Here is a 25507-nt window from a genome sequence, read left to right on the forward strand (position 1 = left end):
TCAGGTCCCGGTGATTTACTACTCTTCAGCTTGCTGAACTGACCCATTACATCCTCCAAGGTTACAGAGAATTTGTTTAGTTTCTCCGACTCCCCCGCTTCAAATATTCTTTCCGGCACCGGTGTCCCCCCCAAATCCTCCTCGGTGAAGACCGAAGCAAAGAATTCATTTAATTTCTCCGCTACGGCTTTGTCCTCCTTGATCGCCCCTTTAACACCATTTTCGTCCAGCGGCCCAACCGACTCTTTGGCCGGTTTCCTGCTTTTAATGTATCTAAAAAAGTTTTTACTATGTATTTTTGCTTCCAACGCTAATTTCTTCTCAAAGTCCTTTTTTGCCCTCCTTATCTCCGCTTTGCATTTGGCTTGGCATTCCTTATGATCTATCCTGTTACTTTCAGTTGGTTCTCTTCTCCACTTTCTGAAGGATTGTTTTTTGGCTCTAATGATTTCCTTTATCTTACTGTTTAGCCACGCCGGCTGACGTTTAGTCTTTTTTCCCTTTTTTCTAATACGTGGAATATATTTGTCCTGAACCTCCAGGATGGTGTTTTTAAACAGCATCCACGCCTGATGCAAGTTTTTTACTCTGCGAGCTGCTCCTTTCAGTCTTTTTTTCACCATTTTTCTCATTTTGTCGTAATCACCCTTTCTATAGTTAAACGCTAGCGTACTTGATTTCCTAGTTTCACTTCCTTCAATGCCAATATCAAAACCGATCATATTATGATCACTGTTATCAAGCGGCCCTCGTATCGTTACCCCCTGCACTAGATCATGAGCACCACTAAGGACTAAGTCTAGTATTTTTCCTTCTCTTGTCGGCTCCTGAACTAGCTGTTCCATGAAGCTGTCCTTGATTTCATCAAGAAATCTTATGTCCCTTGCGTGTACAGATGTTACATTACCCCAGTCTATATGCGGGTAATTGAAATCCCCCATTATTATTGTGTTGCCCAGTTTGTTTGCGTCCCTGATTTCCTTTAACATTTCCGCATCCGTCTGTTCGTCCTGGCCAGGCGGACGGTAGTACACTCCTATCACTATCCTTTTCCCCTTTGCACATGGAATTTCAATCCACAGTGATTCCAAGGAGTGTTTTGCTTCCTGCAGAATTTTCAATCTATTTGATTCAAGGCTCTCGTTAATATACAATGCTACCCCTCCACCAATCCGATTCACCCTATCACTACGATATAATTTGTACCCCGGTATGACAGTGTCCCACTGGTTATCCTCCTTCCACCAGGTCTCAGAGATGCCTATTATATCTAATTTTTCATTTAGTGCAATATATTCTAACTCCCCCATCTTATTTCTTAGGCTCCTGGCATTCGCATATAGACATTTCAAACTATGTTTGTTGTTCCTAAGTACATCATGCTTAGTACTTGACAGTATTAATTGGCAATCTTTTGTCTGATTTTTATTGTTATTTAAAGATACCCGATCTACTACAATCTCTTTTGCAACCTCACTATCAGGATACTCTATCTTCCCTGTTAGAGATAGGAAAACAATTTAAAGTCAGCCATGAACCAGGCAGATAGTAGCCTAGAGTTTGACATTTTGTTATGTCTGTCAGATTTGCTGGGAAGTCACCTGAAGACTCATCTGAAACAAATGTAAAACACTCGATTCAAATCTTAAACTCTGGAATTGTCTTAAAAACAAAAATATTATCATGTAGATTCTATGAACCTATGGAATTTTTTACACATTTGACAAATTGTACAGCGGACATAATGGGGAAAAGATTTTTAAGAGTCCCTATGCCAAAGTTCCAAGGCAGTGCCTATTTTTATGAAACCAACAGAAGACCCTTTGAGCCAATAGAAAAGAAGCACGCAGAGTTATTGCCAGTAGAGTACAGATTCTCTCACACAAATTTATATGTGTTTTGAAGGTGCACATACATATTTCATAAAACATTTGTTTACATCACAACTCTGCTCCTGCTCTGCCCAAACTCTGCCCCTGAGAATTCCTACGCCCAATCTTGTTGGCATAGATTTATACACACTTATTTGGCCATGGAGTTGTATAAGAGCACCTTTCTGCTGTTAAAACCTGGTTTACGTGGAGTAATTATATGATGCATTTTCTGCATTATGTAAATGTTTGTATATCAAAGATGCTGGGCAGTATATCCAATGTATAATTATTTACCATCTTTTAGTCACATTCAGTTAAATGCATCTATTGGTTTGGGGTTTACAAGTTCAAAAAGCTTTGCTGAACAGGTATCTAGTGCCTTGAAATGAAGCTCTTAGCTGAAATGATCAGATCCACCTTCTTACATGACTGATTAAAATAAACATCTCTCCACAAAACAGTTTTAAGCTCATTGTATTTTATCTTCAGGATGAAATATCTAGAGGTTATAACTAGAATAGAGTTTTCAAAGATAAAAATCAATATTTTCAAAAGAACATGCTAGAATTCTCTGATGAAAGAACAGCTTAATGTGGAAAAGACACAGCAATGTTTTATAGTCAGAAGGGTTTAGAAAAGCTAAGGGGCCACAAAAATGTCATAAGTAGTTGCCACATGAATTACCATGCAGTAACAGAATGTGTCATGTACAGTCTTTTATTCACAGCCAATTAAACCAAACACAATATATTATGGTGCAGTAAGGCCACAGCTTTAACAACAAGTAATTAATGTATAAAATATGTTTCACTAACTTAAAAACAATGTTTTACCAGCCAGAATAATACATTAATCATACTTCTAACTAGATCATCACATCTTAGTCAGTCATAAGTACATAAGTTTTGCCATACTGGGACAGACCGAAGGTCCATCAAGCCCAGCATCCTGTTTCCAACAGTGGCCAATCCAGGTTACAAGTACCTGGCAAGATCCCAAAACAGTACATTTTATGCTGCTTATCCTAGAAATAGAAAAGTGAGTGTCACCCAGTACTATACAAATTGAATCTTGGGGATGTCTCATATATTATCATTTGGCTGTGTGTGTGAAAAAGTGCTCTTGTCTATCAGCCATAACAGTCTTTAATCAGGTAGTTCAGATCCTTAGGCCTAAGGCCTTAGGTTTAATGATGGCTCAACCCAGTCCCCAGAGGTATTGCCATAGATTACAAGACACCTATGTTCTAAATTACCAATCGTTCACTTTTGGCTGGAACTCCAAAGGGCTCACAACCCTGCTGCAAAGCTGACAATAATCCCTCTCCTTCACCAAACCCAACATAAAATTACTCTGCGTGCCTTCCACAAAGCAAAAAAGCTCATCATCCTTCCACAACATTATTGGAAACTAAACAGCCTATCACTACACACTTGCTCCGTCTGCCAAACATGCGAGGCTGTGAATTTTGACACCAGTCTCATATTAATTTGGGTCTTACTTACCACATGGCCACAACACTTACAACATGCAGATTTATGTGGTAACTGCTTGTGGCTGTAGGTGGCTGGGAAAGGGATGGAGAACAGGCATGGACAGCAACTTTGTGCACAATTTGTTACCATATGTGGTCATAAGCTGCCAAAGTGCAGATGCACATACCACTTCCTCAAGAGGAGGTAGGTGTTAAGTGCACTCATGCTATTGGCATGCATTGAGTGTACCCAAAGCTGTTTGGAAAAAAAAAAGCCACACACACACTGATTCCCTTAATGTTCATCTTCCAACATCTCTTCCCACCTAACTTGGCAGTATGATCTCTAATGGTAGTACAGTGAGATTACCACTAGGAGTCAGAGTTCCCCTTTTGATCCTAAGCAGATGACAGGGCAGCATTCGGTGATTGCTCCTCTCCTCCTACCCACCAGGGACATCCTTGGTGAATGTTTGGGGGGGGGGGGGGGGGGAGCCAAGATGCTGATCAGGGATCACAGTTTTTTGTTTTTTATTTCTCAGCAATGGGCTGCAGCATCTGCACCAGTAGATAGCACAGGTGCACTTATTTGATAAACATGCAATAATTGTAGGGCATATGCTGGACATGTTCAACAGATACAACACAGGCTTTGCACTTGCTGCACATTAATTTTTGCAACTAGAGGGCAATTCTATAAAGAGGTGCCTATTTTTAGGTCACCTATGTGAAGCCCATTCTGTAAAGAGCACGTGTGATGTCCTTTATAGAATACATGTGTAACCCTGAGGCTCTTGGTAACAGTTAAAGTCACTCTGGGTAGATGTCTATGTTAAAGCCTGGCATCAAAGCTTTCTCCTGGTTCCTAATGACTTATTTAGGGGTATGGGCCAGGACTGGAGACCTCTCTAGGCCAGGCAATTTTTATACACCCACAATGCAAGTCTCTTTCACTCAACAATTTACACCATACCAGTTGTGCTCTGAACCAAAATAATCTTTACTGAAGCAATAGTGTAAAGTCAATTAGTAGGACAGCCTTTCAGCAGACAGAAAGACAGACAGAAAGCAGCATCTCTTCACAGTATTTAGAGAATCTTCATCCAACTTTCCTTTGTACTCCTCCTCATAAGATACAAGTATAACAGTCAGCAGTGCTGTAGAAAAAAAGATGGAATACACTGACAGTTTTGGTGATCTCCATCTTTCTCAGGGGGCTCAAGATATGCCCAGGCTGTAGTAGCAGTTGAAAACTTCTCTGGACTTGCATACTCTAGGGAATTGCAAGTGTGTTTTCTCTCCTCGGCATTGAGATGGTGCTGGGACCAGTAACCACATGGATGGGTCCCTGAGTTTTGCCAAACTGGAATTTCCTGTTGGAAATAGCTTATTCCCTCTTTACCCTTCAACTTAGACTCTGAGGGGTGAATGGGCTCGTGTATCCCTAATCACCCAGGGCAGGACAGAGGTCACTGCGGCTTCTTGCTCCTGCTTGGTTTCCAAAAACTTCAGCTCTTCTTGTGCTCACTGGGCTACAACAGCAGAGGTAATTGTAAATGCTGTGATTACCTGGGCTAGGGGTAAGGAATCAGGGTTCTCCCTCACATAGGAAGCTGGAACCAAAGAGCTTCAGATTTGCAACCTGCTTCAGACTTTATAGCTTATTCCATTACTAGCTCCTCCCTTAATCTTAATCTGGTCACTGCAGGCACTCCTTCATACAGACAGAAAGGGAATTGAGAGACCACCAAAATACTACTCTTTTTAGTGACAAGTGATGTCGCAGAATATACAATTTGCACTGTTATTGGTTGAGGCTGTTGGTATTTTCTGTGCACACTAATAGTGTGAAAATCCTATGGGCTCTATACTAGTTTAAGAGGTGAAAAGTACATATAACTTAGGCACAAGCACTTATGTCAGTCATATAGCTGGTATAAATGCTTGCATCTAGACTGTTAAAAATGTAAGTCATCGTATTCTATAATTTACATGCTTGACTGTGCACCCCCACCCAGACTCTCCTATGCTAGTGGCTCCCAATCCCAAACCTAGTCTTGGAGGCACCCCAGCCAGTCAGGTTTTCAGAATATCCACAATGAATATTCATGAGAGAGATTTGCATGCAGTGGAGGCAGTGCATACAAATTTCTCCTATGAATATTCATTGTGGATATTGTGAAAACCTGACTGTGTGCACCCAGGACCAGGTTTGGGAACCACTGGTTCATGTGTACACCCACCTTCAAACTACATGCCATAGAATTTAGGTGCTTATTTATCAAATAGCACAACCTGGAATAGCACACTCAGTGTTCTGTTTGGTGATGTGAGATAGTGTTAAGGCTCCTTTGAGGAGTCTGAGCATTTATTCTTAGCACTATTTCTCCTGCTCTAATATGATCATAGAACTCTTTTTGAATCACTGCATTGAAAGGTCCACCTGCAGAATTTTCAAAATCTGCCTGTGATGTAATAACTTTAAATAATTTTCTCTCATCTGCAGATTTGATCATATTACTCATTATTCCCTTTTCCAGATCATTTATTTGAAAAAGCATCAGTCCCAGTATAGGTCCTTAGTGCACTCCACCTTTCTGCATTGTCCACAGTTTGGCTGCCTACTCAGCATTCCCTTTTAAGATAAGCTCATCGTTTCTAGTGATATGGATACAGCTGTTGATCTGTGAGATGAAGGAAATAAATATGATGTTGTTTTTTAATACTTCATGACTGACATAAGCTAAATAATTCTATTTTCAAGTTCTTGCTTTAACTAGATGTTTTTTCCGACAATAAACAGAAACCAGATGTAGAAGGTCTTAGCAAATTTACTCATGCATTCTGCAGCTGGGAGAACATTCATAGCTACAAGAGCCCATGGTAAATTTATATCAATACAGAACCTTGTCAAATCATATGAGGCCAGATAGGTTTTATGATGTAACTGCATAGTTCTGGGATAGATGCAAAGAATTCAGACTCTTGGCAACAAGTAAAGTCTCAGTGCAACATTAATTGCATCATGACAGCTGAAATAGTTCTTGCAAATATGATACTACACATATAAAACAAATCCAAAACAAAATTTAAAAAACACACATATGCCTAATGTCTCCATGGGGGGAGGGAAACAAACAAACAAACAAACAGTCAGGCATTTTCATTGCCCAGTTTCTTTTTTTTTATTTTTCGAACAGTCATCCATAAGAACATCAGATTATGATTTTTTTTTAAGCAGATTTGTTTTCTAATGCCTATTGTCCTAAGAATTTGGGAGAAGACAGTGATTGGTTTAAAGCTGATGAAGCTATTGCTGTAATCCCAGAACTATTCATATAATATGGTCTGAGCAATAATGCAAAATGCCTGGGACAGGGGTTTTATATAAATATATATGCTTGGAAATATAGATTGGCATGGCCCAGATTTCTTGAATCTACAATATACAATTTTATCTTTGCTTAATAACTCAGATTGGTCACCATTTTGCAAAATTCTGAAGCTCCATTTCATCTCATGCTGGAAGAGAGACTCAAGTCAGCTCTAGTTCAGTCTGATTCTGTCCGTGATTCTATCCAGGGTGACAATTTATTCTTATTCATAATATTTTTGACCATCTCCACATTCCACCCATCATAGGTGAGAGTCCTCTGCAAGTTTAACCAGATCAGCAAAAAAAATTTGATCCTGTACTAGGTAACACACATGCTTGACATTCTTCCAGAGATATTAAGCTTAGTCTTTTCAGACAGGTGTATTTGCTTTGACATTTCAGAACTATATTTTGTCAGTGAGCACAACTTCTATTCTGTTACACACCAATGCCTACAACCCATGTACTTTCACTGCAAATAAAGCTATTGTTCTTTCAGAGTTGATTGTCAACAAAGTAATGGGCCTACCCTGGGGGGAGGGGTGGGGTACTCACATCCTACACTGGCAGAATACCTGTAAGGTATAAGCCCCTGAAGTTGTGGAGTACAGCAAGGGATCAATCAGGAGCCAGAAAAATACTAGAGCAAACCAGGAACCAGAAATCAGTGGAGAAAAACATGTGCAAATCAGGAACACACAGTAAACGAGCAAGCAGTAACTAGAATCAGAAATCACCGTAAGAAATCAAGAATTGAAGACAGAATCATAGCCAGATGAACAGCATACCTACAGGGCAAACCCATAAGAAACTGGTGAACCAGCTAGAGTGTGTCTTCCTGGTTTTGCTTTATTTGGTCTCTAACAAAGTAGTAATAGAAAAAGATGACAGATAAAGACCATACGGACTATCCAGTCTACCTATCCATGTTAAATACTAATCTCTAGTATTCCTTCCTATCCCTTAGAGATCCTCTGAACTTATCCAATGCTTTCTTTAATTCAGATAGAGTCCTCATCTCCACCACCTCCACTGGGAGGCTGTCACACATATCTATTACCCTTTCCATAAAGAAGTATTTTCCATAAAGAAGTATCTATATAAATAAATCCCACCTTGAACGTTCTGAAGCTCCCTCCAACTGTGGCAGTGAAGTCCTGAACTGCTGTAGTCCTCCTGGCTATTCGGACTACTCACCACCGCCCTCAGCCACGCCCCATCTGCGACCTACGCCACGCCCCAACTGGACATAAAAAGCACCATGAACGTTCTGAACCACACTTTGAGGCTTCAAAAGTTCGTATGTTCGAAGCTCTGTAACCACTTTTAACCACAGTCCATCTGTGCGCCGCCATGATCTGAATCTGCCCCGCCCTGACCTATCAGAGTACATCTCTGCCCTGCCCTGACCTATCAGAGAAGGGAGGAGCGTCACAGCTGCACCGCTCTGACCTATCAAAGGGAACTGAAACAGGAAAAGGGAGGAGCATCACACCAATGAGGGACCTATCAGGGAAGTCAAATAGAAGAAGGGAGGAGCGTCAGAGGCGAAGGGCTCACTCGGGAGGAGCGTCACTCGCTTTGCTGTGCACATGTGCTGGAGGAGTTCTGCACCCGTTTCTCCTCCCTCTGTTTTCTCCGGTGGCCTTGGCAGCTGAATGTAGAACTAACGAGGGCAGGAGCTTTTGCTTCGCATCTGGCAAAGTAAGTCAGCTTCTGCTGTGCACCCTCCCCTCATGTCCTTTCAAGCAGCGAATACGAGAGAATACGAGCTGGGACTGAACAGGCAGCACAAAACTCCTTTTTGTTTTGTTTTGTTTAACAAGGGCAAGAGCTTTTGCTTCGCATCTGGCAAAGTAAGTCAGCTTCTGCTGTGCACCCTCCCCTCCTGTCCTTTCAAGCAGCGAATACGAGAGAATACGAGCTGGGACTGAACAGGCAGCACAAAACTCCTTTTTGTTTTCTTTTGTTTACACTTGCACAGCTGATAGCTGGTCGCTGCCTGCCGTGCCCCTCTTCCTTTTTACAAACATTATGTCACTTTTCCTCTTTTTCCCTCTTTTCTTTCTCTACAAACATGACAAGGGGGTTGGAACAGGAGGTCCTGCACAGCTCTCTCCACTGTTGCCACAGGCTAAGCAACAGTTCAGGCACAAGGAGGGGAGGATGAGGGCCAGAACAGGTACACAGACCACAGATGGAGGCGGAGGAGGGGGTCCTGACAGCACAGGTGAAGGGGGGAGGGGCGACCCACAGTCCTGAGAGAAGGGCTGTAGGGAGACCTGAAAGGAGGGGGGGAGACTGACCAGACAAGGAGATGAGGGGTCCTGCGACAACACAGTGGCAGACGCAGATGGAGGGGGGTCCTTCCAGCCAACATAGGGAGGGGGGGGATGTATCTCCGTCACACTCTCTCTCTCTCTCACACACTGACTGTCTCTCTCACTCTCTAACACTGTCTACAACACACGCTATGTCTCACACTCGATCACATTCACTCTCTATGTGTCACACAGTCACTGTCAAACACTCTATCACTCTCATACACTCTCGCTCTCGCTCACATACCCACTCAAACACACTGTCAATCTCACACACACACTTTCTAACAGACACACTTGCAGCCACACACATTCAATCTGTCTCTCTCACAAAGTCACTCTCACACACACACTCTCTCAAACATACACACTCCGAGGAAAACCTTGCTAGCGCCCGTTTCATTTGTGTCGGAAACGGGCCTTATTTACTAGTTTTCCATAAAGAAGTATTTCCTTACCTTATTCTCAAATCAATCACCTTTTACCTTCATTCTATGATCCCTCATTCTACAGCTTTCTTTCAATTGAAATTGACTTGTCTCCTGTGCATTTATGCCACAGAGGTATTTAAATGTCTATTCTAGCTCACCTTTACTACCTTTCTTCCAAAGTGTGTGTGTGTGTGTATATATATATATATATATATATATATATCTTTAAGTCTGTCCCCATATGCTTTATGAAGACTGCCAAACATTTTAGTAGCTGCCCTCTAGACTGACTGTTTATATCTTTTTGAGTCTTCAGAATTGTACATAAGGATGCTATTCCAAGAGAATACACTTTTTACTTTTCTTGAATTTTTGTACCAGCATTTATTAGATACACATTAGTAGTTTTCCAGACTGGTCATCTCAGCTATAAAGTCACTAAAAATCTTCTGGTGACAGTGATATGGTATTTGTTCCTACCTAGTAGTGGTGTTGAGTAGGCTAGGAATAAGCTGAATCTACCTTTTCACTAAGAACAAGTATAGGGTCTGATATATGAGCCAAAGTTATTCTCTTCTTGGCCTGGCTATGATTAAGACCCTCTACTATATATATATATATTTTTTTTTTCTTTTTTTTTTTTTGGGGGGGGGGGGGGGGGGGATAAAATCTGTTTTACCATCCAGCAACCTGACTCTATTGGGGAATATAGTTGCATTACTACAACTGCATAAGGTGAACCTGTAGGCTTATTCAATAAGGCTTCTTTAAGCCAGGGCCTCTCAAACCATTCTAGAGAGCCCCCCCACCCATGTCAGGTTTTCAGGATACCCAAAATATATATAACATAATCCTGCATACTCATAAAATCACTATATGCAAATTTACCCCATGCACCTTCACCAAGGATATCTTGAAACATGTCTGGCCTATGGAGTCTCCAGGAGTTTTGAGAGCCCTGCGAAAGGGTTCCTTGAGAATATTATTTTTAGCATTCAGACAAATGGTGAGAAATTTGCTTAATCTATAAAGCTTAACACAAGTAAACTTCCCCTTCCTCTCCTTAGCTCACATATAAGGTACTTGGCCAAAGAAAAGAAAACGAGTACATAGAAAATTTGAATTTCTTGGTTGGTTTATTGTAGTAATATCTTGTTCTGAACATCCAACGGACATTGCACAACAGTGTGGGTTATTTTTCATCAAAATCCAGTCTTCACAAATTAAAAAAAAATACTGAGATATTCACAGATTGTCAATGATAACTCAACAGTCATTTTACAGAGATTGTGCTGTGTAAAGATCAAGACTAGTCACTGCCTCTCTCACTAATAAATCAAAAGTCCTTTTGAGTTTTCCCCCAATCTAACTGAAGCAGTACAAAAATATTTTTTTGAGCAAAATGTGTTAATTACTACAGAAATTGCTACGGAATCCAGCATCTAATATATCTGAATAAAATATTCAACTATGGGCAGCGTTATTTTGAAACAAATCTTGTTGGAAAGTTCTTATGTTTCAGAATGAGATGCGCTGATTTTTAAAAACCTCTTACAAGAGCGTTATTAGATTAACTGTTTTATTGTTATTAGAATGAAGTGACCATGACTAGGTTTCCTCACCTAGTCAGCCAGACTTTTATTAACCTGTTTTTTTACAGATACACATTTTATTGTTGCTATTTTGTACACAAGTGGACTTAAGCTGAGATTCACCCCTTAACTCCTGATGAGTGCAATCCTCAGAGCCTGAAGCCATCGCACTTGCGACTGTCCCTGTTACTCATGCAGTTTTTAATGATGTGAATTTTTTATGGATTTTTTTTAAAACTGACAATCTCTGCTATGACTCAAAATGTTCAATAGATCTTAAGGCATAAAATGTGACAATAGCATTCTTTTTATTTTAGAAATTGGCTCAAATGATACATCTAAGGGTTTATGATTTTTTCCAGTTAATACCTAGCATTAATGACATACTGGTGTCAAAGATACATTTTCAAGACCACCACCTTTTCAAATAAGCCTTTTGATAAACAAACTTTTACAATTTTCTTGAATCAAAAGCTAAAGCACATTTTGAGGTAAAAGCAACAGTATGCTGAAAATACAAACAGCAGAAGTATATGACCTCCACTACTATAAAATTAGGTTCATTTAACCTCCAAAGTCATGGACAATGTTTATCAGACTTAGCATTTAAAAATCATTAACATGTTTGCCCTCACAAGTACTGTGGTAGTGAACAGTTTTCAAAGCAACACAAAAGAAAAAAAAACAGGCAAATATGCAACTTTATCGATATAAACTTATTTAAATGTCTACTCAAGGTAGGTGTGTAAATTACATACAATGTTCAACTTTCACAGAAAGGAGTCAAAGTGTGCTAGCCAAAATTCAACTCTGCACAACACTAACCTTTTGTCCAATACAGTACTTCCAAACTACATCCAGTACAAGATATTCTTTCAGTAAGGCTACAAACTTTAAGACACACAAGGTTCCAGTGGGTATAATCACACACCTACAACATTCAGATATTTGCCACTGGGCAAGCTGTAATGTTTATAATCACTTCTGTGCTAGGATATGGGCGTACTTCATGAATATAATCTGAAATAGGGTCATTATATACAAAACAAAAAATCTTGAAAGATCATGTGCTTCACTATCAAAATTAGCATTCCTTAGATACACATCACCACTGTGTGCTTGTGTTTAGAGCAGTAGTATTACCTAACTCTTCACAACAGGCAGCTTCTTGAAACAATGGTTTTGGTACTATGGTTTTAGTAAAAAAGGTGAGGACTGGATAGTTTGATGGAGACAGATGAAAGGACACTGTGCCTTTCAAATCTGACTCAGGTTGGCAGAAGTAAAAAAAATCTTTAGCATCTGGAAGTTATTCAGTGGTAGGTATAAAATGAGTCAACGGTTCTGGGTACAAATTTGAGTGGACTAGAAAATCCACTGCTAACAATCAGTACCGTTGTTGCCAGCATCAAAAAACAGAGACCAAAGATTTCAAGAAGCACAGAAAACTACCTCCTGAAGACGGCCGAGGAACAAATGTGGCATGGAAGTGTAAAGGAATTTACATCACCATAATCCATGCTGGACTTGTTTCCAGTGCCGAGGCTAAGGCACTATTTATTCAATTCTAACTCCAAAACTGTTAAATTGAAGTTAAAGTCTAACCATGATAAAAAGTTAACATGGATCTACTATTCAGCTGGGATGTTCACAGATTGTCAACTCAACAGTCATTTTACATAGACTGTGCTGTGTAAAGATCAAGTCTTCCTTTACATGCACACTTGTAGTGGAATTCTGATGAGGCTTAATACAGAGCCACCTGGATTTATTACATGTGTAATGGTCATGGTAGCTAATTAGGAAGAACTTTCAAAAATATTGAACACCATATTTCATCAACTGAATAATTAGCACAAAAAATTGACTACTAATGACCAATTGGCTTTAACTGCCAAAAGAATTCTTCTAGTCATGTTGGTGCTATAATGTGTAGAAGTGATGGAAATAGTGTACTCTTTTGACACATGCCCATTTATACTCCGCTCTTTTGCTGCTCTTTCAATAACTTCAGGCCTGGTCATGGGGGCCATCACCACTTCAGTCCTGTTGCCATACCCATACCGCCTCATTACTGGATCTTTACACCTACTATATCTTACTGCCTCTTGAAAACTGACTCAGTACCCTCACAACTTGCTTCACGCCACCTCAAGACAGATTTAAATACTTCCACAGGCTGCATCCATCAAGCCACTCTCCCTTTTTTATTAGGAGACAGGAATTTTCAGGCAATCCTTTCAGAAGTTAGAAGTCTTCTGTAGCAAACTGACCATAGACGACTGCTTAGGAGGCAGTTCAGCCGTTTCAATCCCAATACTGGCTTGGTAACAGTGGTTATTTACAATGGCTGATATATATTCCTGTGGGTTAACATTTGTGTATAAATTCATACACATATACTAAATAGCGATGTACATTCATGAGTGCAAATTCAATTTGTTCGTGTGCCTAAAAATGTAAACATGTGTGCAAATCGCTAGCACACATGTACATACCCATACTGATATGCGTACAATTGATTGCATACATTTTTAACTTAGGTCAAATGAATGCAAAAAAAAACAACAAAAAAAACCCAACCCACCACCCAAATTGGGAAAACTGTTATAAACGAGCACAAGGAAAACTTTTTTCAAGCTGTGCACACCCCTATGATTTATATAATAAACATATGTAATTTGGAAGTTAAACATGACTAATGCAATTCCAAGAAACTACAAATATGAAGCCACAAATACTGAAATTATTTTACACATAATTACTTAAACTAGGATATCTATTTTTTGCATCCCATATGAGGAGTTCACTGAGCCAAGCAACAACACACAATTCTCAGTGATTCAAGTCTGTCTGCCAGGATGAAATTTCTAATGTACTTGTAAGTACATGAGAGAACTAGTAAGCCTCCTCCACTCTCACCATAAGATCTCAAAAAATACATTTAAGTATGTGAAATCAAATATGTAATGGATGAGAGAATTTTTACAGTTACGCTTTTACTGCAGATCATTAATCACTTACGGCTGATCTGCTTTTTAGCTAGAGAACACAGCTGATCTCTAATTAGTGTATCTCTGGATACCAGAGCCACACACAGTTATGCTAGCGTACTATCTGATCACAGCACAAGGACATACTGCATGGAGAAGGGAGAACTTTATTATATCCAATCAGGAATCAAAAACAATGTCCTGATACTTTGCTCAGGGGACTTCTCTCAACTAGACATCCCATTTTTTCTAGCCGAGTTACTGCATGAACTCCAACATAACATACTTTAAAAGCATGGTTAGCATGAACAGCATGCTGGCATGTTATGCATTTTTCACACACCATAAAATGTGCATACATATGCAAATATACTGGGGAAGATGGTGGCAAAGTCAGATAAATCTATATAGACTTTTGTTACTATAACTTCTACCTCCACCAGATTATCTGAATAATCATCTATCTTCATGTGGTTCATAGTATTTAGTCTAGATCTTCCATATTCACTTCAGGAAGTGGTTCTCGCCAGTAGCAGAAGGAACTGAACTCTGGGCACATGAAAGCAGAATTTTGTTCCTTGTTAAGCAAGGGGAAGACATGTTCAACCAGTTCACTTAGTCGGCTATACCTGCATAAAAATAAAACCACACAAAAAGAAAGTGAAGAAAAATAGTGGTCTATTTATTCAGAACCAATATTTATTTGTTACATTTGTACCCCACATTTTCCCACCTATTTGCAGGATCAATGTGGCTTACATGATAACGGAGAGGTGTTAATAGAGTCCGGAGTAAAGCAAATACAGATAATGGTTAAGTTGGGGTATGAAGGGTAGGGACCACATGAAGGAACATGTGGTGGGGCCGTAAAGAGGATAGTAAGAACAGATGAGGTTGTTTGGTGATCAATACGAACTGTGGTGGTGTAGTGTCATTGATTTCAAGCATTTAAGTTGAGTCGGGGGGCAGTGGCGTTCCTGGCCTGGATGGCACCCGGGGCGGAGCGCCGATGCGCCCCCCCCCCGTCGCTAAATGACACCTCCCCCCCCCTCCGGTGAAATGACACCCTCCCCAGGTGCACGCCGCTGGGGGGGGGGGGGGCGGGTGCCGCGGTGCGCGCCCGCTCCGAGTTCGCTAAACTTCGCTTTGCTGCAGCTTCCTCTGCCCCGGAACAGGAAGTAACCTGTTCCGGGGCAGAGGGAGCTGCAGCGAACGAGCGACGAAGTTTAGCGAACTTGGAGCAGGCACGTGCTGCGGCACCCCCCAGCGGCGTGCACCTGGGGCGGACCGCCCCCACCGCCCCTCCCCTTGGTACGTCACTGTCAGGGGGTAAGCCTTTTGGAACAGGTGGGTTTTTATATCATAACTAGTTAAAAAGAAAAATAAAAACATACAAAACCCCCCAATGAATCATTACAATCAAAGTCCACCTGGTAATTTAAAGAATGTGACCCCCCGTCATTCATATTTTCTCAATTACCATTAAAACTTTAACAACAGTATTTCTCAATTATTTTTAATGAACTGATTTGGAAAGATTAAACATATTCCCACCTCTCATTCCTCATGTTACAAAATTTGCTTAGAAAAAAAAAAAGATCTCTTTATGAGGCTAAGAATGGTTTTAAGCTGCAAATTTGGGGGATTTCTGAAGTTCCTCCCACCCCCAGGAATAGTCCTTTAGACGTTCATTTATCAAAGTGCTACATGCTCCATTCTCAGATGTGTACCAGCATTTTAACAAAATCTGTATAACAGTTTCTCAATTGTGAAAAAGCCATCGCACAAAATGGTCAAACAAGAAATGAATGTTCAGCCTCAAAGACCTTAATTCAATTGCCAGAATGACCATTTAACAAAGCAACACTCTTTTGATACCAGTAACCAGTGATATAGCCCTGCATGCTGATCAGTTACCTAACTTCCCTCTCCTGTAGCTTATTAAAAAGAAGGCTTCTCACCTGTAGTATCAGTGTAGCCTTCCCAAGTTAGTAGAAACACCTTTTTCCTTTTAGAAGGTCAAAATGCTTCCTACTTGTCCATCATTAGACAGTATACCTTATTACGCCAGTGCCAGCAGGCTGGGAGTTCCCCTAGTATCCAATACAGCAGAATGTACTGTTTACCTACTAAAATTGCTTTCCTAGTAAATAGTTTCTCTCCTTTGCCCACAATTCCCAACTTCTCTTTTGTCAAATATCAAACCCTAAGGGATCTTTTTTGATATTTTGACAAACAACTTCTAAATAGCTCACTCACCACTCAGAACTCTTGTATGATCTCGACAGTTTCAACAGAATGTTTACATTTGCCTTGTCTTTTACATTTTAAAAACACACCTCTGTTGAAGTGCCATGTGCATAGTGAGTCTGTATTTACATGAAATAGGCTCTATATATTTATACCGACATTCTCTAAGACCAGCATTCACTATCAACTCTGGTATTTGCTTTATGGACTGTAGTAAATTAATAGCCTCTCTCAGTATACCAAATTTGCACCAGCCTTTTCTACAGATTGTGTAAGCCACATTGAGCCTGCAATTTGGGGGAAAATGTAGGATATAAATGTATTAGAGTGGTTTATGAAATTTCAATATAGAAATGATCTGCAGGATTTAGCTTCAAGAAAGTCTAATCTTTTCTTGAAAGGGAAGCTGTATCATGCTAATGCCAATTGTATGAATGTACTGCTGAATCTAATAGTATGCAAACTGATCCTCATCTATGCCTCTCTTGAGTAGCCAAGGCTTCCTATTTGTCAAAATTCAATTTTCATCTGGATATTTTGTCAACACACCTAAATTTATCCATCAAAATCGGGAGGTACTACTCAGGATTAATTATATGCATAACGAAATAATCAGCAAATGCTGAATTTTGAATTCCTAGTGTTTAATTTTAAATTTTAGGTATAGACTGGTCAGCCTGCACCTCTCTCAAAAATGGATCTAGAGTGAGTACAAACAGTAGAGGGGAAGGGGAAAAACCTTGTCTTGTTCCCTGCTTAATTGGGAACTCACCCATCAAAATACCATTGATCTGTATTGCTATCCTAGGGTAGGTAATAAACATTTGAACCACATTCAGAAAATTCTCTGGAATCCCCAGTTTCTCCAATACTAAAAACATTTAATTTTAATTTACCCAGCCAAATGCCTTTTTGCATTAAAAACTAATAAAAAGCGAGGGTATCCCATATTTCAACATATTCCAGGGTATCTACAACACAAAAAGCCTGATTGACTCTTCTATAAAGCCCACCAGCACCCTCACTAACCTATTAGATAGCACTTTTGCCAGCAATTTTGTTTCATAGTTAAGTAAAGGAGTGCAACATGGGTCAATGACATTTCCAGTGGGAAACACAATAATGGACTCTACTGTTCTTTCTTCCATAACTTTGAACTCTTTTCTGTACCCACTGGGTCCTTGTACCTTACCCAGCAGGCTTTCATGGCCCACTTTTAGATTGTAAGCTCCTTGAGCAGGGACTGTCCTTCCATGTTAAATTGTACAGCGCTGCGTAACCCTAGTAGCGCTTTAGAAATGTTAAGTAGTAGTAGTAATAGCACTCCCATGCTTCTACACAAAGGGACTTGTTTAGCATATCTTGATCCTCCAACTCAGTAGCTCTACTTTATCCATTTAAGTATTAATTACATTACTCCCTGTCTGCAGGATCTGGCATATACAACTGGGCACAGTACTCTCAAAATACTTTACCAATTTGCTTATCAGAGTGTTCAAAATTCCTTCTTTATTCAATACTTCTATTATCTTTTTCACCACTGAACAACACTTTAATTTCTGGTGGATCGGACGCACTAAGATGCGTCTCCTGTAATAATGGTACAGAGGCCTGTTGATGTTGCAGGGCCTGTAATAGGTTTTGTCTTTTAATCATGGAAATCCCACAGATATTCAACATGACGCTTCTAAGCTTATTCTTCATAATACTCCATGTAGTCCACCCGAAATATTAAGTTCTCCCACAATGTCAGGAGGTTGTCCCAGCCTCTGACCCTCCCTCTCCCACATCTCGCCCATCCTATCCACTTTCTTTCTTTGTCCTTGAAGATCACATTTCCCCCTTTCCCCTTCCCAATTCTCGACCCCAATACCTCTTCCCCCGACCAAACCTCTACAACCTTCCTTGTTATAACCCAACTTTTCATTCCCCTCATGTTCTTCAGGAAACAAAACTTCCTTACACCAAACCTACCCTACTCCCACACCCCACATTCACTCACATCCGTCTTGACTTTCCAAAGATTTATAAAGGCATCCTTATCTGTCCATCAAGTTCTATTGCAGCTAGACACTATCATAGTAAAGCAAAGTGAAGGGCTATCCAAAATCCAAACTAAAAAGAAAATTTCTAGACTCTTTCCATATAATTGTATGCTCAGTATCCTTGGTGTTCTAAAATGGCATTAAATCCCATTGATATACATTTTGTTTTGTGTGTCTGATGCTGTCCACTGGAGAGATTAAGGCACAATTCCTCCTAAATCCCCCCAGTGGCTGCAATCCCCCTACCTCTCCCCTGAATATGAAACTAATAACTATTGTACCTGAATTTCTAAGGCATCTGCAAGCCTGAAGACTATTGGAATGGTGTACATTCAGATACAGTAGGTATTTTTCTGTTATGGAGGGCTCACAATTTAAAAAAAATAAACCATAAACAGCTGAAGTGGGATTTGAACCTGGATACCCCGATTCTCAATCCACTGGTCTAACCATTATAGGCTACCCATCTGCTCTGCATGGAAGTCTCAGTGTGTGGCCATTTTATAAGATGGATGTTCCTATGACACCACAGACATCCATGTCCCTTATTCCCCCCCCCCCCCCCCCGTTCATAATTTGAATGTTTCAGATTGAAAAATGGCTGTTCGTGCTGGACGTTACCAGTACATGTATGTCCATCTCTTGTATTTTAGAACAGGTTGTACTCTGTTCTAAAATACATGCAAGATAGATATCCATTTGTGACATTCTGACTTGGATGTCCATATTCTAAGTTGGACATCCTTTCTAAAATGCCTCCCTCCCCCACCACATCTTAAATACGTTCCCGTATCCTTTCTGCAGCCCTTTTACAAAACAACTGGAAATTTTATTGTCTCTATTCCTGTGGAATGGGAAGCCTGCAGTCATAAAATTTAAGCATTTTTAATCCATTTACTCTAACTATGCTCACGGTAGCTTACAATAAAGCAGTAAAATTTTGATCTAAATACAACAGTGGTTTCCATACCTGGTCATCAAGGTACCCCAGTCAGTCAGGTTTTCAGGATATCCACAATGAATTTTTATGAGAGATCTGCATGCATTGCCTCCACTGCATGCAAATCTCTTTCATGAATATTCATTGTGGATATCCTGAAAAACTGACTGGCTGGAGTGCCTCCAGGACCAGGTTTGGGAACAATTACAAATCATAAAAAGACTTATGCTTAGAAAGATGAAATTAGCAAAATCAAGGAGAGGGGGATCAACTTTCCCAATCTAGAATATCATGTATCCTTGTTATTAAGGCAAGAAGGATAATTATCGAAAGATGGGTGCCAAAGTGGGATGCTTAACTAGGTTAAACAGAAGAGCAGATATTAGTGCCAGTACCGATCAGCCATATCTTAGGGCCTGTCCTCCTTCGCAGTGGAATAGAATGGCTTATCAAAAACGGGCAATGTTCATGGATTTTCATTACTGGGAGCAATGCTTTAAGATATTTATTATGTATGTTATGGAATAACATTTATACAAATTAACAAAAAAGTGGTTAGTTGGAAGGTTTGGTAGCAAAATGGAACACAGGTTTCACATGGGGAGTTCATTTCCTGTCAGGGGTAATGGGAGAGATTCAATCCTCTTGTTTCCCAACATTTCTATTGGCTTCTGCTAAAACATGCAATATCACTAAGGGGGTCTTTTACAAAGCGGCAGTAAGCCCACTGCTAAATCTGAACTACTGTTAGCCCAAAGCGGCTGCAGGCGATAGTTCCAGGTCAGGCACATGCTATTTCTGGCACTAAGGGAATTTTTTTTCTAGCAGGGCAGTAAACCGGCGGTAATTGGGTACTGCCACACGCTGCCGGATTACTGAGGGAGCCCTTACCGCCACCTCAATGGGTGGCGGTAAGTGCTCCCTGCCACATTGCAAGAGTTATCGCGTGGCCATTTTTTTTGTGCATTTTACCAGCTGTGGTAAAAATGGCCCTGGCATGCGGGAAAAATGGCCCCCACCATTACTGCAGGGTTATTTTTTCAGCAGCTTAGTAAAAGGACCCCTTAGTGAGTTACATTATTTATAGTGTTACAGGGGGGCTGGTCTATAGAAACAGCTTTACAAAAAATTGTGAAGCGCCCTATTCTACAATTTTTTGCATGTTCCTGGCTGTAAATCTAAGGGTTTAGAAAAGGTGTGGGAATAGGAATGTGGGTCCCTGATTGAGGAATTTCAATGGAATAAATTGTGCAAACTTATATTCAAAATATCTCCTCTGTTGCAAAGAGTTCCTGTTTCCTGCACCATACATCTTATCAGACTCCGATTAAACAGGCTAAATATATTCCAGGATTAGGACATACATTTTGCTTATGTAAGACACAGATTGGCACTGTGGTATATACTCTTCATGAATGTGGATGTCAAGGATATTGGAGGGATATTTGCACATAGATATCTGATGTTTTGGACATTCATGAACCGCTCTCATACAAGATTTTTATTTGGAAGTCAACGGCATTAGCCAATCCAATTTCTAAAGATAATGCCAGTTGCTGTAAAGCTTGCTGCTTCTAATGGAAAAGATACATCCATTCTTACTGTGCAGCAGTTGTGGAATACTATTTGTCTGTATTGTAAATACGAAGGGGTGGTGATGGACAGGCTGAAAAAAGATGGGGCTGCTAAAAATGATTGGGGTAAACTGGATAGATTTGTAGGAAATGGCTGGAATTGTAATAGAGCCCAGCCTCTGATGCCAGTGTTTGAGCTGTGTTATTGTTCCTGTTATCTCAATAAAGAGGGATCAACAAAAAAAAAAAAAAGTTTCATATTTAACCTCTCTATTCGTGATGTATGTATTTGTGAATGTAGTGGAAAGCAGAATGAACTACATCACCAGCCACAAATGAAATCCAAGGTATACAAGTGCTCCACCCAGCTGGAAATTTTTATTTGATATAGAAATCAGTTTTATATACTTTACTGTAACATGCAAGGTTTAGTTTTCTGTTATTTGTGTGAATGAAAAACAGTCTTCATGACAATAGAGGGAATACAGGATTACCCAAACCATGCAAAGAAAGCAAATATAAATACAAGGCCATGGGTAGCACATTCTATCTTGTGTATATTTTAATGTCTATGCCAATGAGTAATCTTCACCAACAGATAATTCTACATGTACTTACGATGATTTGTTCCCTTTAGACTGCTCTTGTATTAATTCGCCTTTTGGATTCACTGTAAATATCCGACAGTCTGGAACACCCACTTGAATGTAGGCAAACACATCCTGTAAAAATCAATTTTGACAAAGAAGCATAAGAGACTTGTAATGTTATTTTTATAAGGAGCTGATGCAAGATACGTAAAGAAAAAAGGGCTGAGCAGAGGGTGACTGAGGCTGATTGCTGGAACTTTTCAGATTAGATTTAGATTATTTATAATTTGCCCACATGCAGAATGGTGAACAAAACATTCAGAGAAACACATAAAAAATGTAGGCAAAGATCATATGACCTATCCAGTCTGCCCATCCATGCCATCTACTCTCCCTAACACTCCCCTTAGAGATCCTATGTACTTGTCCCAAGCACTATTGAATTCAGATACTGTTTTCGTCTCCACCATTTCCACCAGCAGGCCGTTCAATGAATTCACCACCCTTTCCAGGAAGAAGTATTTCCTCAGGTTTCCTTTATCCTATGCCCCCTCATTCCAGAGCTTCCTTTCAATTGAAAGAGACTTGCCTGCTATGTATGCCACATAGGTATTTAAATGTCTCTATCAAATCTCTCCTTTCTCCTTCCTTTCTTCCAAAGTATACACATTGAGATCTTTAAATCTGTTCCCATACGCTTCACGATCAAGACCACTGACTGTTTTAGTAGCCGCCCTCTGGAACGACTCAATCCTGGTTATATGTTTTTGAAGGTGCTGTCTTCACAATTGTACACAATATTCTAAAACAGATCTCACCAGAGTCTTACACAGGGGTATTATCATCTTTTGTTTTCCTACTGGCCATTCCTCTCTCTATGCACCCAAGCATCCTTCTAGCATTTACTGTTGTCTTTTCTGTTTGGCCACCTTAAGATCATCACATATGACCACACCCAAATACCGCTCCTCTTTCGTGCACAAAATTCTTCACCCCCTAAATTGTATCCTTCCCTTGGGTTTCTGCAACCAAAATGCATAACCCTGCATTTATTTTAGCATTAGATCTTAGCTACCAAATTCTATACCATTCCTCTAGCTTTGCTAAGTCCTTCCTCATGTTATCCACACCATCAAGGGCATCTACCCTTTTGCAGATTTTGGTATCATCCGTAAAGAGGCAAACCTTACCGGACAACCCTTCAGCAATATCACTTACAAAAATGTTAAAAAGAACTGGCCCAAGAACCGAATATTGTGGCACACCACTGGTTAACATCTTTTTCCTCAGAATGAGACCATTTACCACTACCCTCTTATTGCCTTCCATTCAACCAGTTCTTAACCCAGTCACTTTAGGGCGCAAACCAAGGGCACTCAGTTTATTTATTAGTCATCTATGTGGAACCGTGCTAAAGGCTTTGCTAAAATCTAACTATACCACATCTAGTGCTATCCCTCGATCCAACTCTCTGGTCACCCAATCAAAGAAATGAATCAGATTTGTCTGACAAGATCCGTCTCCAGTGAAACCATGTTGCCTCGGGTCCTGTAGTCCATGGGATTCCAAAAACATTACTATTCTGTTTTAAAAGCGTTTCCATTAATTTAGTTATTGGCCTGTATTTCCCAACCTCTTCCTTACTTCTGCTTTTGTGGAGAGGGACCACATCTGTTCTTCTCTAGTCTTCTGGGACCACTCCCAAATCTAGAGAAGCATTGAAAAGGTCAGCCAGCGGAGCCACTAAAACTTCCTTAAGTTCCTTCAGTACCCTCGGATGTATGCCATCTAGTCCCATTGCTTTGAACAGCTTTAGTTTAGCCAACTCCTCATGAACAGAATCCTCTGAAAATCATTCAGGGACTACCACCCCTCCATTCCTATTTGTGTTTGTCTTCTGAGGCCCTGCTCCTGCCCTTCAGCTCTGAACACAGAACAGAAATTTAAACAATTCTGCCTTATCTTTATCAGCTTCTAAATATTCCTCCCTTCCACCTCTGAGTTTCACAATGCCACTGTTGTACTTCTTCCTGTCACTAACATTTAAAAAATGTCTTGTCACTCCCATTTTACTGCATTGGCTATTTTTTCTTCCATTTGCATCTTTTCTTTACTATCAGTTTCTCTTAGCTTTTCCAAATATTGTCACCTGTCTTCCTCTTTGTGATCTCTTGTACTTCATAAAGACTAACCTCTTTTTCCTTACCTTTTCAGCTACATTTTGAGTACCAAGCAACCTCCTTTTCCTCTTATTTTTATTTACTTTCGTACATTACATTAGCCCCTACATTAGCTCCTTTCAGTTTTGCCCGCTGCTTTTCAACTTTTTCCAGATGTTCCCATCTAGACAGCAATTTATTTATTTATATTCCACATTTTCCCAAATCAAATTTGGTTTCAATGTGGCTAACAGGTTATTCCATGAATCAAGTTAGTTTTTTTGAAGTCTAGAACATTCATTTTTGAATGAACCTCTCCACACATATCCTAATATTAAACCACACAATCTGGTGATCACTGGATGCCAGATGATCACTCACTATAACATCAGAAACACTCTCCCCATTAGTAAGCACTAAGTCCAGTATGGCCCCATTCCGCATGGGTTCCATTACCAACTATTGGAATGGTTCACCATGTAGGGAATCCAGGATCGCCCCTGCTTTTAAAAGACCCTGTAATAGGAATACCATAATCAACATTTGGCGTATTAAAATAATTTATTAGTAGTAGCTCCCCTTTCACAGCTATGTTTTGAATATCTTCAATTGAATCTGTCCACTTCTGTCTGTGAAGGAGGCCTGTATATCATACTAATGTAAATACATTTGCCACCATTCCTTCTTTAAAGATTGACCCACAGTGCCTCTTCCTTACCCTGTAGATCCTGCAATACAAACAACAATTAAAAAAAAATAAACTTCACAAAAATTAGAACTTTTTGCTTTGGAAGAGCAAAAAGAAAATCAGACTGGCCAGTTCTCACTGTTATGGCAAATAAAGTCCTAAACAACAAGAACAAAAACATTAATATAGCAAAAACTTACAACATTCCACAATCCAATAATTAGTTACAATCCAAACGATAAATTGTAGAAACCAAACTTAAACTTTCTTTAAAAAAAAACACCCCCCCCCTCACATTCAATATAGCGAAGATACTTATCTGTAGCAGGTATTCTCCGAGGACACCAGGCTGATTGTTCTCACATGTAGGTCGATGTCTGCATCGGCCCAGGAATCGGACAGCATTTTGCAAGCAAAATATAAAACAAGTTTTGCCAGAGTCTTCTGGCGCGCGTGCAGCACATGCGTGGACTGTTTTTTTTGCCCATTGCGTGAACACATTCCCTAAGTTAAATCAAAAAGCATAAAGGAAGCAAATAACTCCAAAGGGGAGGTGGGCGGGTTTGTGAGAACAATCAGCCTGCTGTCCTCGGAGAATACCTGCTACAGGTAAGTATCTTCGCTTTTTCAGAGGACAAGCAGGCAGCTTGTTTTCACATGTGGGGTATCCCTAGCAACCAGGCTCACTCAAAACAACGAACATTGCTCAATTGGGCCTCGCAACGGTGAGGACATAACTTAGATTGACCTGAAACCATAAACAACTAACAGAGTGCAGCCTGGAACAGAACAAAAATGGGTCTAGGGGGATGGAGTTGGATCCTAAACCCTAAACAGATTCTGCAGCACTGACTGCCCAAACCGACTGTCGTGTCGGGTATCCTGCTGAAGGCAGTAGTGAGATGTGAATGTGTGGACTGATGACCACGTTGCAGCCTTGCAAATCTCTTCAATGGAGACACAGCCATGGCTCTAATATTATGAGCCGTGACAAGGCCCTCTAGAGTCAGCCCAGCTTGGGCATAAGTAAAGGAAATGAAATCTGCTAGCCAAATGGAGATTGTGCGCTTTCCGATGGCGACTCCCCTCCTGTTGGGATCGAAAGAAACAAACAACTGGGCTGACTGTCTGAAGGGCTTTGTCTGCTCCACGTAAAAGGCCAATGCTCTCTTGCAATCCAAGTTATGCAAACTGCTTTCG

General features: G+C 40.2%; 1 protein-coding gene across 1 annotated transcript in view; it reads right to left on the minus strand.

Annotated features, from left to right (window-relative positions):
• Positions 1-10607: 10607 nt before the first annotated feature.
• LPIN2 (lipin 2) overlaps positions 10608-25507 on the minus strand; it is a 324810-nt gene continuing 309910 nt past the window's right edge. Inside the window, 2 exon segments of the mRNA XM_030213059.1 lie at positions 10608-14690; positions 21489-21592. Of these exon segments, the coding sequence (XP_030068919.1) occupies positions 14546-14690; positions 21489-21592 (249 nt within the window). The 3' untranslated portion in view covers positions 10608-14545.

Source organism: Microcaecilia unicolor, chromosome 1 (assembly GCF_901765095.1).
Source record: "Microcaecilia unicolor chromosome 1, aMicUni1.1, whole genome shotgun sequence".
In the NCBI taxonomy this organism is placed as follows: domain Eukaryota; kingdom Metazoa; phylum Chordata; class Amphibia; order Gymnophiona; family Siphonopidae; genus Microcaecilia; species Microcaecilia unicolor.